This window comes from Salvia hispanica, chromosome 2 (genome assembly GCF_029641045.1).
Source record: "Salvia hispanica isolate PSC_SH4W2 chromosome 2, Shi_PSC_v1, whole genome shotgun sequence".
NCBI classification, from domain to species: Eukaryota; Viridiplantae; Streptophyta; class Magnoliopsida; order Lamiales; family Lamiaceae; genus Salvia; species Salvia hispanica.
In genome coordinates, this window is record NC_142693.1 from 54,821,004 (window position 1) to 54,840,063 (window position 19,060).

The 19,060-nt window shown below is 37.6% G+C and overlaps 2 protein-coding genes and 1 pseudogene across 3 annotated transcripts; 1 reads left to right on the forward strand and 2 right to left on the reverse strand.

The window, feature by feature from the left end:
* Positions 1–5,053, forward strand: LOC125200623 (tryptophan synthase alpha chain-like). Its single transcript, XM_048098306.2, has 9 exons — positions 1–272; positions 1,079–1,225; positions 1,327–1,392; positions 1,714–1,822; positions 2,174–2,250; positions 3,985–4,062; positions 4,367–4,444; positions 4,618–4,677; positions 4,799–5,053. The coding sequence occupies exons 1-9, from the start codon at positions 81–83 to the stop codon at positions 4,931–4,933; spliced, it is 942 nt and encodes a 313-aa protein (XP_047954263.1). The 5' UTR covers positions 1–80; the 3' UTR covers positions 4,934–5,053.
* Positions 5,054–5,473: 420 nt separating this feature from the next.
* LOC125200622 (uncharacterized) lies at positions 5,474–11,089 on the reverse strand (annotated as a pseudogene). Its single transcript, XR_016135623.1, has 16 exons — positions 10,846–11,089; positions 10,280–10,382; positions 10,016–10,085; positions 9,886–9,924; positions 9,675–9,792; positions 9,526–9,583; positions 8,832–9,013; positions 8,553–8,659; positions 8,333–8,392; positions 8,212–8,231; positions 8,055–8,120; positions 7,789–7,956; positions 7,260–7,517; positions 6,974–7,186; positions 6,272–6,543; positions 5,474–6,102 (listed from the first exon to the last, which is right to left on the reverse strand). The product of XR_016135623.1 is annotated as an uncharacterized LOC125200622 (transcript).
* A 1,659-nt stretch (positions 11,090–12,748) lies between these two features.
* LOC125211300 (Ubiquitin-conjugating enzyme/RWD-like protein) lies at positions 12,749–14,608 on the reverse strand. The gene is made up of 2 exons (XM_048111043.2): positions 13,605–14,608; positions 12,749–12,895 (listed from the first exon to the last, which is right to left on the reverse strand). The coding sequence occupies exons 1-2, from the start codon at positions 14,523–14,525 to the stop codon at positions 12,863–12,865; spliced, it is 954 nt and encodes a 317-aa protein (XP_047967000.1). The 5' UTR covers positions 14,526–14,608; the 3' UTR covers positions 12,749–12,862.
* Positions 14,609–19,060: the final 4,452 nt, after the last annotated feature.

Consider the following 19,060-nt stretch of genomic DNA (forward strand, 5'->3'; position numbering starts at 1 on the left):
CTGTGGTATGAAAGCACAAACCCTGTCTATCTCTTTTAGTGCACGCCAAATTGGCAGTTGCAATATATAGCAGAGAATCAATGGCCGCTGCCGCTCTCAACTCCTCGCGCTTACTCCAACTCAAGACCACCAACAATTCAGCTCAATGCCGCTCCTTTCTTAGCTCTTCCACCCACCGCTCCTTCAAATTGAAACCGATCATGGCCGCCCTCACTGCCGCACCCACTGTTGGAATCTCTGAAACCTTCTCCAGATTGAAAAAACAAGGAAAGGTGAGAACTCACTTCTTCTTATATTTCATATCTGCATTTCCTGAGATAATTTCTGAACATTTTTATTATTCCTTGTGTTAAAAAATTGGAAGATTTCTGACTTTTTGTGGTTGGGATAGAATTTGGGGGTTTTCTCTCTGGGGGTTTTTCAAGTGTTTTGCGGTCTGTTTCATGCAATTCAGTCGTTTGATTATGGCTGAGTTTGATAAAATGATACTGTTAGAGTCTGTGATTTAATCTCGAAGTCATCTTTTCCATTAATCTGGAGCAAAAATGGCCATGGCACAATTTCACTGAATGGTACTATTATTATAGTCTTTTCCATTTATCTGGAGCAAAATTGCTGATAGCCTCAATCTGTCGTTGAATGGTAATGATTAGTCTTTTCCATTTTTCTGGAGCAGAAAATGCTCAAACTTGTATGTCTGTTGCGTTTTGGATTTTCTTTGATTAAGTTCTATCAACTATCAAAATCTGCCCACTGCATTGGTCTAGAGAAGGGATTAAGAAAAACAGCTTTAGTAGAAAGGATACGAGGGTGAGTAAAGATTATAATGGCAAGTCACTTATTGTAAACAGATACCTGATTGGTTTACAAAGACCTGAGAGTATATTTTTGGATTGACATTTAGCTAAATGTTTCTTAGCTACTGAATTCATATTCTATTAATGATGGAAATCTGATGGAACAGTTGATTGATATTCTATTAATACTGAATTCATATTCATGCCGTATTACCGTGCTATATTGATTCATGCATGATTTTCTCAACTGATATATTCTAACCGTGCTTTTGGTGTAAAAGGTGGCATTCATTCCGTATATCACAGCTGGTGACCCTGACCTTTCAACAACTGCTGAAGCACTAAAGGTCCTTGACTCATGTGGCTCAGACATTATTGAACTGGGTGTACCTTATTCAGACCCTTTAGCCGATGGTCCTGTTATCCAGGTGTAAACATGTGGTCACGTATAATCTTGGCATACAAGATGTATCTTACCTAGCAGTTCATTGCTTACGAATGATAGCCGATATTTTTTTTTCTTTCATAGGCTGCTGCAACACGAGCATTAGCCAAAGGAACCAACTTTGATAAGATCATTGAAATGTTGAAGGAAGTAAGTTCCACTACTTTATATAGCGTCACATCAACGAGAGAGTATAACTGATGTTTATTTTGAAACAGTAACTAAGTGAGGATTCTTAGTTCTTCCATTTTCTTTCTTGATGCATCTTAAACTTAAAAGATATTGTAGTGCATAAAGAATAGTTCCTGTGGTGCTGTCCTTGGCGTGCATATTGTTTGAGTTTTAGGGAAACACTTTGTTAAGCTTATCTTTACTGTATTTTATGCTGTCTCTTGTCTGTAACTTAACTATCATTTTAAAACTATTTTGGTGTGATGTTTCATAGCATAACAGTTTTCTGTTCTTTTAAAGGTGGTGCCTCAATTATCTTGTCCAGTTGCATTATTCTCATATTACAACCCAATACTCAAACGTGGTGTGGAGCGATTCATGAGCACTTTGCAGGATACTGGAATACATGGTAAAATATTATATATTGCAGCTTTACACTCTTCAGCATACAATGGAACTTAAACTGATTTTGATAGCACTTCCATCTATAAGATCAATTCTTTCATGGATCTTGCAACCTTGTATATAATAAATTGAAGCACTTCTCAGATACACGATTTTTATATTTAACTACTTTAAAAGTTTCAACTGCAAATCAGTGCCTTAGTTGTGCTATCTCTTATTTAATTTCCAATCAGTACTATGGTTAGGTCCCTTTTGGATATTTGATACCTATATAGCTTTTGCAACCTTTGTATATGTACTCTACTATTTTGCAACACATTTTATCTAATTTGATCTGCACTATCATTTATTTCAGGGCTTGTTGTTCCAGATGTGCCTCTAGAGGAGACTGATATATTGAGAAAGGAAGCTGCCAGTAAAAATATTGAGTTGGTTAGCTTTCCCAACAATAATTCATTCCCAGGCTATATTTTCTCTGTCCTGTTTGCACTGTTTAGCAGAATATGATAGATGTGAAAACGTCGACTTCTTACTTCTTTTGGTTAACTGATATCACCTGGAAATTGTTAGAGAAAAGAAGCAAATGTAAGTTTGTTGAACACATTGTAAACGAAATGGGAACTATGATTGAAATAAAATATAACTCCTTCAAAATAAGGCCCTCTTTCCTTCACGGAGAGCCTTGGCAAAGCCGTTCAATACAATAATTCAACTATGATTCTTTTCTAACCCCCAAGGACAATTATATAAGACTCTCCTACATGGAATTGTAAAAAATTATAGTATTAATAAAGAGTAACTGCTTTTAAAGTCACCAACTTTCTATGAATTCCGGTTTTTCCCACGAACTTTAAAAAGTTCGTGTACTGTCACGAACTTTATTGTCGGTTGCTATTTTCCCATGTCAGGTTTTCCGGTCTGATTCAAACTGTCTGTTTCCTATTAAGACAATGTCCAAATTCTTTTATCTTACTATCATTATCTTCGTCTTTGAAATAGCTTCGCGTGGGTACCTTGTACGCCTTAATCGGAACTCGGATGAAGAAGTTATGGCCATTATGATGGTACAAGGTCGCACAAAGGTCGCAGCCTTCATCAAATGGCCATAACTTCTTCATCCGAGTTCCGATTGAGGTGTACAAGGTACCCAGCGAAGCTATTTCAAAGACGAAGATAACGATAGTAAGAAAAAAGAATTTAGACATTGTCTTAATAGGAAACGAACCGTTTGAATCAGACCGGAAAACCTGACATGGGAAAATGGCAACCGACAATAAAGTTTGTGACATTACACGAACTTTTTAAAGTTTGTGGAAAAAACCGGAATTCATGGAAAGTTGGTGACTTTAAAAGCAGTTACCCCTATTAATAATACTAATAATGACTGAATTAAACACTCCTCCAATACCCATATAACTGTCTCCTACTCTTCCCATTATCTTGTTACTGCTGCCCCACTACTTCCAGCATTGAAAACCATTTAATCTCCGCTTTCAAGTGCATCAATTGCACCACTGTTATAACAGCCTTGCCCTCAAGGCTGGCTCTGAAACTTAAACATTTTACTTGGATCAGTGGAGGCTCATACTTAAGGTTATGGACATGAGTAAGGAGTTGAACCTTATATGGCCAAGAATATTAAGGAACATGAGTAAGGAGTTGAACCTTATATGTCCAAGAATATTAAGGAACGGATGTTGCACCTTCAGCCAAGAAAAAAACATAACCTTCAACCGTTGGCAACCGTTAGAAATTTTGGTGGTCATGTCTATCCCATCAAAATTCAGAAAAATAGTGGTAATCATACACGGAATTTGGACAAGAAACTAAAAAATTGGTAGGGGTGATGTCTCAGAAACTAATACTATAAAATTGATTATTCTTGTTGATACCCTGCAATATGTCAGCTTTGACTTTGATGTAACAGTTTTATCTCTCTGTTGATAATTCCTGTGGTAATGCTATAATAGCATAGGGGGGTGTAGTTTGTAGCTTAATTTTTCTGCAATATTTGATGGATCGATATGTGACAACAAATCTTGTTGCATAGTAAGATGATAAGTTATCTGCTAAATATTTGAGCTGCTTTCTTTTTTGCATTAATGCCCTTAGTGGGATTTAATAATTTTGCGTGCACCAATTGACCCTCTCTTGTTTGCAATCCAGGTGCTGCTAACTACACCAACCACTCCAACAGAGAGAATGAAAGCCATTGTTGAAGCATCAGAAGGTTTTGTCTACCTTGTAAGTTTCACATTTCCTTTTTGAGTAGTTACTGGTTGGATCATTTATTTGTATCTTGATGAAAAAAGAAAAAGAAAAAAAGGGATGTCAGTAGCCTGCTTGTTGAAAAAAATTCTGGAATTATATGCAAAGCACATATACATTAGTGTCAGTAGAAAATGTTGATCTCCTTGAACTCAACTTCTCATTTTGTCGATGGTGATGTTAATTTATCTGAAGTTACTGCTCCGAACTGGGAAAATGAGACTTTTTGCAACCTAACTCATTAAATTGAATTACCCTACACCTCCTTGTCTATTAATAGGTTAGCTCGGTGGGAGTTACTGGAGCACGGACATCTGTCAGTGGAAAGGTTCAATCTCTTCTAGTGGACATCAAGGAGGTAAAGATTCCTGTTATATAACAAGTGTCACCTGAAACTGGAAGTATATTTTGTAAACATTGCTGTCTGTTTCTTCAATCACACCTCTCAATCTCTCACACTACCCTCGTAAAGCTCTAGACAATTTTGATAAAGATTGATGCATATAACACTCACCCTTTGTCCTCCCACAGGCAACGAGTAAGCCAGTTGCAGTTGGTTTTGGCATATCGAAACCAGAACATGTTAAACAGGTACATATTCAACATGATATTGCTTAGCATCTGATGCTTGTATTTTTGTTGTTGATAGGAAACACATTTAGGCATCTAAGCTCTCGTATAGATAACATATTTTTGGCACGACTTGTCTCAGGTTGCGGATTGGGGAGCAGATGGTGTGATCGTTGGCAGTGCCATGGTAAGAATACTTGGTGATGCAAAATCACCTGAAGATGGGATAAAAGAACTAGAGGTATTCACAAAAAGCTTAAAATCAGCTCTTGCTTGATGAAATTCCCTGAACTCATCATCTAGAATTGCAGCAAAACTGAACTAGCCACAAATTTTGTTTGTTTTGAACAATAAATATTCAGTTTCCTTCTCTTAAAACTGTGGTGGTTGCTATTTTTGTTTCTTCTCTTATATTCTATTTTCAGATGATTGTGTTGTTTTTTTTTTCTCATTCGCCCTAAATTCAATCTTTCAAAATTCGGCTAATAATAATAAATTTTTTTGGCTATATCTAGGACCATCCAATTAATTTGTAGTATCAAGCAATTTAGGGCTAATTCTTTAAATTTGCTTGTCAAAGAAAGGCTAACAGAAAATGGAGCAACATCATCTCTCACTACAAAGAGCACAGAATTTTACCAGTTGCTAAGTATCTATGGAATATCTGTTGGTAGGATCTTCAACGAATTTAGGCGCCATGTGTACATGCTAACATCACGTATTTCAGCGATAATGTGCCCAGTGATAATATCTGTTGGTGATCTTAATTCTGAAATAAAAATAAATAGAATAAAGAATAAATATATAGGTAGATGTGTGAAGCACAAAATCATACTCCATCCATTCACAAAAAATAGTCCCAGGATCCATAATTAGTAGTCCTTTATTATGGAGAAATTTTCCATTTTCAGTATAGGACTAATTTGAGTGGACGGAGGGAGTGTGAAACGAAATCACCAAACCCCTACAAAGCACAGATAAATCTGCTTTCTTTTACAACGAATCTGTACCTCCTTTCTTTCTGTTCAGGCTTGAAAACAAATGCGTCTTCAAACATTTGAAACGAGCTGTCTAACACCCTATGTAAACCTGTGATATAACAAAAAATCGGACTGTACTCCAAGGTACGGCCATTTGTACATTTCATTCTTGTTACTACACCAAGTGCACGCAGATCTGCGTTGGATCCCTTCGATGTTGATTGCTGTATGTATGTGTGGACCACAAAACCACGGGTGCTCGTATGTAACAAATGAAAAGCACCTGAGGCTCAGTGATGGATGATTGCGTTGTTGCACCATCATATATATATTTCACTCTGATCTTCGTTCATCTTTCTGATTGCCACGCACAGGTAACATCCAACTAAAACCGTGTTTCCTCCTTCCACAACACCGCCAGTAGAGCAACAGTATCCCAGCGATGACTACAAGTGGAATCGCCCATCTGACCGAAAATACATTCACATCAGCTATAGTTTAGAGATTTTTCTTAAAACAAGCCATAAACTCGTGTTCACCCGGCTGTATGGTGCATCCACTGAATCCAACCAGGGTTCACCAATCCCCAATTATGGTTTAAAACAAGATTTAGTATATCACAAGGCCGTAATTACCTGTCTAAGTCGAGGACAGGGCTGTAGACCACAGTTTCCCAAGTCTTAACAACAGCATGCCACAGGGGGTTGTAGTAAAGAGATTCCGAGGACCAAAACAATCGTGTATATGTCTCTAAGAATATAAAAAGTATCCATGCACCCATCTCGAGCAAAATGAACTTCAAGATGAAACGACCCACCATCACCATGACCAGCGAGAAGGCAACCAACCAATTGAAGAGCCTTTGGTTGTATTCCTTGATGAATAGAGATTTTGATTTTCCCAACATCTGCGTTTAAATTTTAAATATAAATGTCTTGTGATAACGATAGGTAAAATCCACATAAAATTTACTAAAGCAAGCACTAATCTGAGAAGTTAAAGTGGATATACTAAAAAGAAAAGCTTTATGAAGCTTACAAGCAGGCATTTCTACTGCAGTCACTAGGAAATTGTTGGTTCAGATGATAAGTCAATAATTTCTTGAGATTCACATGCTAATGCACTGTCGAATATTTTTCCTAAGACAGCTCATGTATAAGAGGTTAACCTGAAAATATTTTATCCAAAGGGAGGAGAGATTCGGGAAGCCCTCAACATAGGAACATGCCAAACCTATCATTGATCAGTTTCTGTTTAATTGTACCTTCACACCAGTCTCACTGAACTCTAGGGAATAAAGAATAAATATAACCAGTAATAGATGGAGAGTTACAGACCTTCACCATCCGCATCTCGTAGTTGGTTTTAGATGGTCCAACACAATTGTGTTCAAAACTACGATTGCACAGGTTAAATCCTGCATTAAATTTAGCCATAGATGGGAGTCTGAGGATTTGAAGTTGATCCATTTTTTCCTCGCATGAGGTATACAGAGCCTCACATAATTTTGAGGATTGATATTCGTTGGTTAGAACAAAGTTCTTGTATACCTGCAAAGACCCACGGATAAGGAGAGAGATTCCAAGAACTATAGGAGGAAAATCACAATTCTTAAGTCCGTACCTTCTCAATTTCCTCCATCAACTGCTCGGCTGATCTCTTTGCATGATGACGACCAAAGTGTTGCTCATCAAACGCCACAAGTGATGCAGATTTTGCATCTTCATGAGTTTGTTGAAGAGACCTCTCCATTGTTGGGAAACTCAAAACAGCCATGTGACCATTATATAGTTTCAAACAACGCTCCAGAATTCCCTTATTGAAGACCTCCACGAGTGAGCCTGTTGACGGAATCTCCCCTTTATTTAGTGCCTCAAGAATCTGGAACACAAATTTATATATAAGGAACAGAGGAAAGCTAGAAAAGTTTAGCTTCATTGATTCGTTCACAAGTAGTTCAGATGATGTCTTAAAAGTACCCGTAAATTGAAATGGAATTAGATCATCCTTAATCTTTATGCTCAAATTTCATTTGAGTACACTTATAATTGAATATTGTGGAAAGAAACAGAAAATAAAATAACAAGAAGCTACCCGAGTTGTTATAAAAACCTAAAGAAAGCAGAAAGCAGAATGGAGTAGAAGATAGCACCTGCTCGAGGAAAGATACAAAGTCCTTGCCGTTGAGTGTTTTACCCTGGACAATCTTTGGCCTGATTATAGAAGAAACGACTGCTATCAACTGGTCCCTCCTCTTTACATATATAGGCTCGAGTTCATCATCCTTCATGTCACAGAGCTTTGTGCGCTGGAGATGGGGCTGTACAATAGGGTATTATCGAGTTATTGCATCAGTATTGACCAACCACTACCAGAAAGAAAAGAAGAGCTGTGCCAATTGAAAATATAAACACACACCTGAGGTAAGCTAAAGGCTGTGCTATTATCACCCATCACAGCTAATGACTCACGAATCCGGTTGACCTGAAAGCAATGACCAAAAACATGTATGCCGTTTTGAGCATCATAACATAGCATGCTAATGACCACAGAGGAATCTAGAAATTCAACATACCTGATCAATATTCTTGTCATCTGCTCAAAGAAAATCCCCAACAATTAGATTCAAAATCAACATAACTTTTTCTAATGCATGATAAAGAGACAAAGACCATTTGTAGGCAGAGAAAACAAACCATTGGGATTAGGGACTGGACGCAGAGCCTCATCAACCATTTCTTTCACCGACTTCCCTTCTGAAGTTCCCAAATATGAACTCCGCATAAGAAATTGCAAAGAGATAAAAAAAGAAATACAGCAGCTATACTATCAAAACTATGGGTCTTGAAACGTGACTTGACTTCAGATATAAACATAGTAGGATAAGCAACCAAATTAGGGTTTTTGTACACTTACGCAGAAAATCACGTTGGATTAGCCATAATAACTTAGCAGGTTCAAAAGCCACATCTTGCCCCTGCAATAAATATCTAAGTGCTCAAAGTTCCATCTCTAAAAACGGACTACAACTTTCTGTTTTCTTCTTTGGATTATATGTACGTAAGTGTAAGTGTAAGTGTAAGTGTGTGTGTGTGTGTGTGTGTGTGAAAGACTGGTTCAAAAGAAAATCAGTTTCTAGAAACAGGAATATCACCTTGACTCTGTTCATCATGATCATTTTCCAGAAACGGAAACATAACCAAAAAAAAAGTGTATCAGGAAAAAAGAACTAGGTGGAGATGCCAAACAAAAAATAACAAAAAAATTATATGAACTATGAAAACTAGAAACTTTTTGCATGCTATGACGGACCTTCCATAAAATTCTTCAGCAAGCTCCACTGCAAATGATAATCTAGATATATCTGCCTCGCGTATCTAAAAATAAATAAAATACATGCAGCTAATAAGTGCATTAATATATGGCAAAAAAATTACCACTACCAGTCCCTGGAGAGAACAAAAACTTAATTAGGTATCCAAACTCAAGCAAACTGCAAACACTTAGCACCCCCTTCTCAATTTCAAAAGGTTCCAAGTTTCAATCACTAAGGAACCATCTATACTTACCATTTCCATAAAAAAAGTCTTCTATAGCATTTTAGCCTTCTGTGTTAAAATTAAATCCCTCATCAATATACAGCCTGAGCAAAGAACTGACAGTGATGAGTGAATCTCCTAGAGCGCTATGAACAAAAACATCAGAGCCATTTACATCAAACCTTTTGCTACCTCAAACTATTTTCCAATCCAATAAAAGCCTGCGCAACACTAATTCTATAACCGCATACTATATCTCAACAGCAGGGGTTTTCAAGAATTTTTAATCATAAAAGTTCCAATCATCTGCATAAAAATACTGAATTGCGAGAGGGGTGATAGTAACGTACTGTCTCTGGTAGATTATATATAAGCACAGAACTCATTACAGTGGCCAGGGCAAAAATCCTGCAGAACAGGAGATAGAAAACCGTATCAATTTAAAAATCAGAAGCATTGTACTTTTTAAGTAGACAGCTAAGTAATTGTGAAATTTTACCTGTCATCATATACATTAGACCTCCCTACACTTTCAAAACCCTCTGTATCAAGGTAAAAGACAGAAGTCTTAACTCCATTGATATCCACCTCAACTGGAGAACCCCACACCCAAATACCTAAAGAAACGAATACAAAGAATTGAGCTTACATATATAGATAGTATTTAGTTATTTAAGTACTGGTCAAGATTCAAAACAGTCAGCAAAAACCTTTGGTTTTTGTATCACGCATGTGTCCAACACCAAAACCTGCCAAATTATGACCTCAAAGTCAGACAAAGGAAAAAAATGGTTGCATCGGAGTAGAAATACTTAATATGAGAAGGTTACTAAAGTGCACCTTCATAGCATGATAGAGAGAGAAGCTGATTAAGTAGAAATGACTTCCCAGACCGATAAGGACCGATAACCTATAAACACAGCATAAAATTGTGGTCAGAGAAAAAGAGGGATGTGAGATTATGGAAAGCATTACTGGTACCAAAAAATATTGTTCAAAATGGAGATATCCTATGATCTAACACTTCTAATTCTGATATTTCCTACTGCAAAGGTATGAACTGGACTCTTTATAGACATGCTAGTGGCTGTTATAATCCCTTACAGCAACAGCTGCTATAGGTGTGGTGATTTGCTCAATTGCTTCCAGTCCTTCTCTTGAGAGCCGAAGTTTTGTGTGGCCAGGATCTGGTTCTATAATAGGAAACCTGTATTAAGGAAATATCAAATCAATGAGTTAAAATATTCAAGGCACACTGGCCATACAGATCAACCACTAGGAAATGCTAAATCAGAACTAACCTTCAAAGTAAAGCTACAATAGAGGAAGAAACAAAATACTGAAACAGTTCAAAATAAAAGCCATTGGGAATTGTAAATGACAGATTACACGATAACTTATTCAATTTCTTATCTTTCTTTGGTCCATCACATTGAACGGTTGTGCCAATAGTTCTGGCAGATTGTGCTGCCCTTCTAAGCAAACAATTGATCATGATCAGCTAAAAAAGGCTTTTCTGTTAAATGCTTAAATTGAAATTGAAATTGAAATTGAATTAGACCTAATAAGAAGAATCACTTTAATATTCATAGGAGCAAGAGCTTCCAGTAAATCGATAAATACGCAAAATGCACATTCATATCATCGGTTGAAGCTCGAAAAAAACTCACGCTTGACGGAAATTGTCAATAGAGAGCGACCGAGATGCGAAAAGGGAGAGAAAAATCGGCAAAACGGCAAGCGGAGTGAAAGCCCGCATTTCTGATCCGTGGAAAGCAGTTATCGACAAAATGCAAGCAGTTAAGATCACATCGAAAGAGAAGGAATGGAGTGGAGCATCTCAAAAATAAAATTAAGAAATTTGAAGAGTTAGTTTAGGCTGAAAGTTATGCTTTTATTTGTAACTGGATTTCGGATCTTGAAAGTTGACGGCAAGAAGACGAATTCATACAATTCCACAGCAATCCGATTTAAATCGTTATACTTAAGTAGCGACTTTACAAGAAAAATCTTGTTGCTAACTTAATTTTCTAAATAACTCCATTTGCTTATTAAGTTTTGTCGATTTATCCATAAGCAATATAGTCTTAATTCATTTATAAGTACAAAATAATTATAGTACTCCTACCTTTTATTGTAATAAATTTCACTTTTTAACTATATGAGTATTAATAATATTGTAACTATTCTTTTCTCGGTTTTTTTACTATACTAATTTTAATTAGCGTCAAAATTATTAGCAGTGGGCAGAATTTTTTTATTTATTCGTCATCATTATATATCAATTTATCATAGAGGGTCTTTCTGAAAGATGAAAATTGTGGACATTTTAAAATAATTTTAATGTTTATGTAGTTCTGAATATATTTATATTTATTCTATTTTATTAACATTAAGTTTGAGGATCCAGATCGTATATTAAAGCAATGTTTGTGATTAATTTTAGACAGAAGGATCACAACCTCCTCATGGGCTCCCGTTGACTGCCTATTCATAAATACCAATTAACTTCAATCCCACATAATACAATTTCATAAATTATATGTCACGTAACCATTATTTATTTTGAATCTCCAGTGTAAATATAATGCTAGTACTTAATAAAAAGTCCTAAATAAAATTATGTTTAAATTAAACTCCAAAACTATGTCAGTAGTTGTAATTTGTAAACCTAGTGTGTGCAGGTTTATCTCTAGAAGCTCGATAACATGAATGTGTTTTTCCATAAGCACATGAAGAAAATTACGAAGTCTGGAGTTGCTAAAGAAACACAAGAAGTGTTTCACCACTAAGATAATCGGAGAGTGTTTAAGAAAATATGAGATGTATCATTATGAAGATATGCGAAGTATGGCATCAGCCTCATTGACATATCCGGGATTTTGAATTTGGAATATAATAAATAATTATAGCGACTTGGAGTCTTGAAGTATGAGTCTCCTTTAGTAGGATAGAATGAAATGATTCACTCCAAAACATAATGAAGAAAGTGTGAAAAGATAATAATCAAAATAGCACTCAAGATTCTGTATTCATTCGATGAATTCAAAAACTCATTACACATTTATATATCCATGCTCAGAAAGATCTAGAACCTTAGCTTAATCACTGCATCTACTGCTTAACTAAAGATCATTTAATCCTAATCATAACATAATCACGTACACACTCTCTTCACCATGTCTTGTGCTGCCACATCTCTATATGTCCTTTTGTGGTCCAGGAGTCCAGCTGTTGCATTCACTACAGTCTTCACAGTCTTTAGTTTTGACTGATCTTCAACACACTTTGTTTTAATCTCATCTCGTGCACCAACTTGAATATCATGCTGGCACAGCAGCTCAGCTCCATGCACAGCCAAGTCAGCTTCATGCTGCTGGTTTAGATCACATGTGTCTTTGCATTGATCTCTAACAAGAAGCATCTATTGAAGTTTATGAATAGATACTGTAAGATAAATTTGATCGGAGATGACAATCGCGATAAGCGGATGAAGGTTTGATTAGGAATCGCGAAAGAGAGAGTTTTTGGGAGAGAGAATTTTTATATTGAATTGAATTGGGGAAAAAACGATTACAATTACAAATTGGGCGGTAATCCCCCTTTTAAGAGATGAAGTACTAATTAGCCAACTAACACATCATTAAGCTAACTAATACGACTAACAATCAATCCTACGACTAGGATTCAATCTCCACTAATGTGCATATCTAACGGTTCCTGTACAACACAATGAAGATCAGCCGCTTAGTCATTGTATCTAAGCAATTAACTATCCACAGATACGTAAAGTAAGAATAAAATCTTCATGCTAAAAAGCGGTGCATGTTAATTATACGCTCTTTAAAAGGCAATTGACTTGAATTATTGATAAAACTTTAAAACTCTATAAGTTAGTAGTAGTAGCATCCAAGTTTGACGTGAAGCTATTTAATATTTGATGATAAGAATATTTATTTATAGTATGTTCTATTTTTATAGAAAATACATAAAGTTTAAATTAAACTAATGTAGTACAAATTCATACTACTAGTATTTTGTTAGTCAATATCACGTAGATGAGACGATAGTTGTCCATAAAATAATACTACCTCTGTCCCCCAAAATTTGCTACACTTTGACCCGACACGGATTTTAAGAAATGTAATAGAAAGTGAGTTGAAAAAGTTGGTGGGATGTGGATCCTACTTTTAAAGTATTAGTTTTAAAATAAAATGTGAGTAGGAATGAGTTAGTGGAATATGGGATCCACTACCAAAAATGGTAAAAGTGAAGTGTATCAAATTTTCAGGGACGGACTGAAATGGTAATATGTATCAAATTTTCAGGGACAGAGGTAATACAATTATAACTCTTGCAATTGGAAAGCAGTTGAAATCTTGGTCATTTTAAATCTATGGCAAAACTGCTCCCTCGCCAAGACTCTCACCTGCTTCAAATAAACACCAAAACTCACAACTCCTGCCCCAACCGCCGCCTCCAATTTATACATCAAATCCTCCACCGCCTGATCCGCCGCCATAAGATCCATCGCTGTCTCCGACCACCCATCCGCCCCTTCAAACACATCATCCACGGCGGCACAGCCCGAATTCGCCGTCGCATTCACTCTCAGCCAGCTCTGCAACCTATCAACTTCTTCACACATCTCATCCGATCTCGACTTCAGCCCTCTCCGCTCCCCCTCCAACCGCCTCACCGCAATCGCCAGCCCCTCACTCCTCTCCCTCAGCGCCGCCTGAACCGCCGCCAGCTCCTCCACCTCCCTCCTCACCCTATCTAGGATCGCTGTTGAGTCGTAGTAGAGTGAGCAGGCCAGCCTGTCACTGGCCTCCATTCTGGAGGCCAGTGATGGGTGGGCCCATCTGTCAGAATAACCACCTGCTTTGTTGGTGGTGGGCCAGCAGAGTGGGTGGTTGTGGCAGAAGAGCCTGGTGAGGTTGTGGGCCAGGCCTGCCAGGCTGGACTTGGAGAAGTGCCAGGTGGCGGTGTAGGCGGAGGTGGTGGCGCCAGAGGTGGGGTCGGCGAAGGGATGGCGGCCGTGGATGGGGGCGTTGATGTAGACGAGGGGCGCGACGTGGGGATAGAGCTCGTGGACCCAGATGGTGAGGGGCACGGGCGGGGAGACGGGGAGGTCGCCGGTGGCGAGGAGGAGGGTGACGGCGGTACCGTCGTTGTGGGTGAAGAGGGAGACGGAGGGGCGGAGGGAAGGGAAGTCATTGAGGAGGGAGAGGAGGTGTTGGCGGATGATCCATTTCTGATCCGGGTCGGAGTAGGATAGGGCAAATGGGTCGGAGCAGAAGAGGGCGTCTTCGATGAATCTCACTGGATTTGGTGAGAAGATTGTCATGTGATTTGAGATGATTGGATATCATCAAAGTAATATTAATGCTATATATAGAAAGATATGTGTTTAGTTTAGTAAGTGTGGGGATTGGCATGCAAGAAATGGAGTATTATTAAAAGACTCAATAAATTGTAGGGTCTTTCTTTAGGTAATATGTATGATTCATGAGTATTTTGTTAGTATATTGAATAAAATTTTCGAATTCAAACCTATATTCATTAATTCAATGATATACTTGTGGTTTCATTAGTATTTTATTAACTAAAGTCTAAAATAGTACTAGTACTAAACATATGATTATTTTATAATTCATTTTATTTTATTTATTTATCAAATTTTTATTTTGTTTAACTTGCTTTAAACTCACAATATAATATACTAATCCAGTGAAACATAATTTAATTAAGGTTGGACGGTGCCATGAAAAGGGACAAAAACAGGACAATTTTTGTGTTATCCGGGATTCAAAGATCAAAAAGTTAATTTCTAGATCATAATTATAAAATAGTCATATGTTTTTTGGACTTTATAAATCTTGATCCATCACATAATTTTTCGTATAACTTTCCCTTTATCGGTCACACCCCAAATGAGTCAAATTTTTTTGTTCTTTCATGTTTGTATATAATCGTCTTTTGCAAGGATATTATTCTATTCCTTATAAATTTAATTTTTATATTTATTACTCCATTTACATAAATATTTATATTCATATTTATTATTATATTAATATGCGGTTGACGTTTACTAGAAATACAACCGTAAACTTTTAGAATAAATGATAAAAATGAGTGGTGACGTTGATAAAAATATGCACGAAGTTTCCATGAAAATTTGACACAATTGCTAATTAATTAATGAGTCAACTTGACTCGGCAGCATGCTAATGATCTAGATATGATAGAGTTGGTTATTAGTTGCTTTTAATGATCTAGTCAATTTAAAATAGAAAATATGACAGCATTCAGCAAGGTGAAATTACATTAGTCGGATAAGATCAATGCACTAATTAATTGAGATAAAAATAATGAGTTAACACGCTAGTGCCACCAATCGAATTTTGATACTCCCTCCGTTCCAAAAAAATTGAGTCATATTATTTCTTTTTTAATCCGTCCCAATAAAGTTGAGTCATTTCCTTTTTTAACAAAAGACAAAACATCTAATCACTTCTTTTCTATTCCGTTATTTACTTACTCTCTCTTATCTTTCCTTCTTTTTGCATCTCTCCTATTTATTTAATATAAATTCTTAATCTTCGTGCTCAAAAGTTTTGTCTCAATATTTATGGGACGGAAGGACCGTGCCCAAAAGTTTTGTCTCAACTTTTATGGAACGGAGGGAGTACAATATATCATGAAAAATGGCAGGATACTGATCGGAAATGAAATTAGTCATGTCAGAATTTTGATACACCAAAAATATCTGATTAGTTTTATTATACACGAGGCGTTATTTTTTTATTAAACTAAGCTTTTGCTTTCCTATTAAACTAGCCAAAATTAGTCTTTATATAATGGTTCATATTTAAGTGGTTATATGTTAAGGGTCTTCTTCCCTTAACTAAGGCCGGCGGTGTTGCTCGGCGGCCGTTGAGGATTCCGGCGCCCTGCGTAGGGTCGGCGGAGATCGATTGGGGCTGTGCGCGGAAGTACTTCCGTCGGGCAGCAAGTAATTAAGGTTTCAAAACCTTGAGTCACACGATAGTGGAGAAATAATAATTCTTATTCATTGATTGATTGGATGATGCAAATAATAATAATCTAGACCTATTTATAATACTAGAATACTATACCCTAACTTATTGAATAAGAAAACAAAATATCAAACATATATGGAAGAGATTTGGTGAATCAATTAATAACTAAGTGAATGAGATATAGATCGTATCAACTCCCCCACGGTTGAAATCCACCTTGTCCTCAAGGTGGGAACCCGCGACACCATGAAGAGCATCACGATCAGAAGCGTTGGCGAGCTATATCCTCCTGGATCGAACGCACGCCAAATAGGCAAACGTCTCCTAACATAATCCCCATCAAATTTCTGAACAATAGTAAAGACAACTGGTTTTGCCGGCATGTTTAGCCAGATGCTAAATGTCTTTGTGGCTAGCAAGCACTTCATAAATCCTCCATTTGGCAGCTCCTTATCATCATCCGACAACATATTCAAAGCATTCCACAAAACATTGTCAATGTGCAGTTTCTCATCCTTAACATGGAGATCCATTGCTTCCATGTGCATAGCAAGAAATTCACAATTTCGTTTGCTAAAATTGACACATATACCAGGGTCGAAAGCACACAAACGAATCAAAGTGATCCTCTTAATTATATCATCATTCTCTCTGTCGGCCTCTTCCCTAGTAATCTTCGTTCCTATAGCGCAAGTAAGTGCATAGACCATGACGGATGGATACGATACTTCATGAAGGCAATTCACAGCTTCTTCCATCAAACCATTCTCATCACTATTAAGTAGAATTGTTTCCTTCACGATCACAATCGACTTCTCTTCATTTACGGTTTTCCTTTCTTTCGCAACACCATCTTCTAACAAAGTCTCTTCCTTGCCACTAATATTGGGGTCGCACGATACAGAGAACACGGCTGATGGGGACGGCACCTTGATAAGGCTAATTTCATGCATCGGTTATATGGTGAAAAGCACTATATTTTACTTGGTCTAACACAGTTTTTAAGCCAGGTGTGTGACAGAATCGCTAGATCTAGGAGAAGCTGGAGGAAACGGACTAGCGAAGGAATGAAGGAAAAGTGAGCAGAATTGAAGGAAAAGGAGGCTAGAAGAAGGGAGTCAATAGCTGAGGGCAACAAAGACTATCTATACCTCGCTGGGCCCCACTTCAACGCCTATAAATAAGGAGCATGCAACACACGCCAAAAAGACATTTTTTCGCTCTTAGCTCACACACAACACACACACTTGGGAAATGGGAGTTCTGGGGTAGTTTAGGGTTTCAAGGGTCTCATCTTCAGAGAAAGTCCGTCGTAACACCGTCCGCGTGAAGGGCGAAGATACAATCTATTTACTTTCGGTTCTTTTGCACTTCATTTCGTTCGAACTTCACTTTTGGAAGTCGATTTGGTTGTTTCTGTTACTGATTATCTATGCATTCCTTTAGTTTCTGTTATATTGGTGTTATCTCGTGTTGATCTAAGTTGATCCTGTTGTTCGAAGTTTTATTTCGGCAAGTTGCATGTTAATCTCTGTTTTTTGTCACTTTGGTGCTTGATCTGGGGAATTTGGCTGTAGATCTGTGTTGTGGTTGTTGATCAGAGGTTGTTTGTTGAATCTGAAGTTATGGAATGTTTTTGGCCGGAGTTTGTGTCGGATGCTTGGATCCGGAGTGGATTTAGCATTCGAGGTTGGATCTGAACAAGGGATTTCAAGTTGTGCATGGATTTTTGAGTTTTCTATTTCCTTTCTGTTTTACTTCGTCTAGTAGCCGTAGATCTGCTTAGTTCGTAATTGTTTTTTCGTTAAATTGCTTAAATCCAGTCTGCTCGTTTTCCGATTACGCTTCACGTCTGTTTCTTCTGAGTTTTTGTGCAATTTGAATTAGAGAAGATGATGTCGCTGTTAGTTAGTACTTTAGTTAGTTGTTTTTCCAGCTTTTCGTCCGTACTCTGTTTTTTCTGCCATGGTCCCCACCGTCAGTTTATTTCCCAGGTCTAGGTAATTTAGAATAGTTTCTTAGATCTAGTGATTGTCTCGATTACAATTTACATGCATGATTTCTGTTTTGCCTAGATCTAGCTGTTAGCGTAGCAGATTTCAATTCCACGTTTAGTGTAATTTCCTCAACCCAAGAAAATGCGTGGCAGCAGCCAACCCAAAAATAATTTTCAAATCCTTGAGCATGTTCATTACGCATCCATCTCTATGGGATCGATCCCTACTTCCCTGTGCTAATTTTTAGTATAAGTGGTTGAGGGTTTTTGAAGAAGTATTCTGTGTGTCCGACGACCGAGATTTTCCAACGACCAGTGAGCTCCTAGTCCCTGTGATCTAGTGGATTTGCTGGACCTAGGAAACTTGTTATTCTTTTCTGTGCACACAGTGGAAACCTACCGCATCTTCAAATGGCGCCGTTGCCGGGGAAGGATGGCGTTTATTGTTATTGCGTTTGAGGATTTGGTGTAAATAGTTTAATCTCTGTTATTTTGTTCTCCTTGACAGTTTATGAACACGGGCTTCCATTCTGGAAGTTGGGCTAGTTCATCTGGGTCAGGGCGCGGCCGATGCAAGTGGCAAGTCAAGGAATCTACGTCCACCATCACCACCAGATCAGGTTTAAGGACGGAGGACCCATTTCTGTTCGAATCAGAAAGTGAGAAGGAGTGGAATTCGTCAGGAGAAGAAGACCCGAAGTCGTCAACAGAAACAGAGCATTCCGAGACTGAGGAGGAGGAAGACCCAAATATGGCTCATTTAGTAGATCCCGATCTGGAGATAGGGTCACTCACCGCACATCTCGACGATGAACCCGCCCATGCTATAGTCTCAAACCCGCG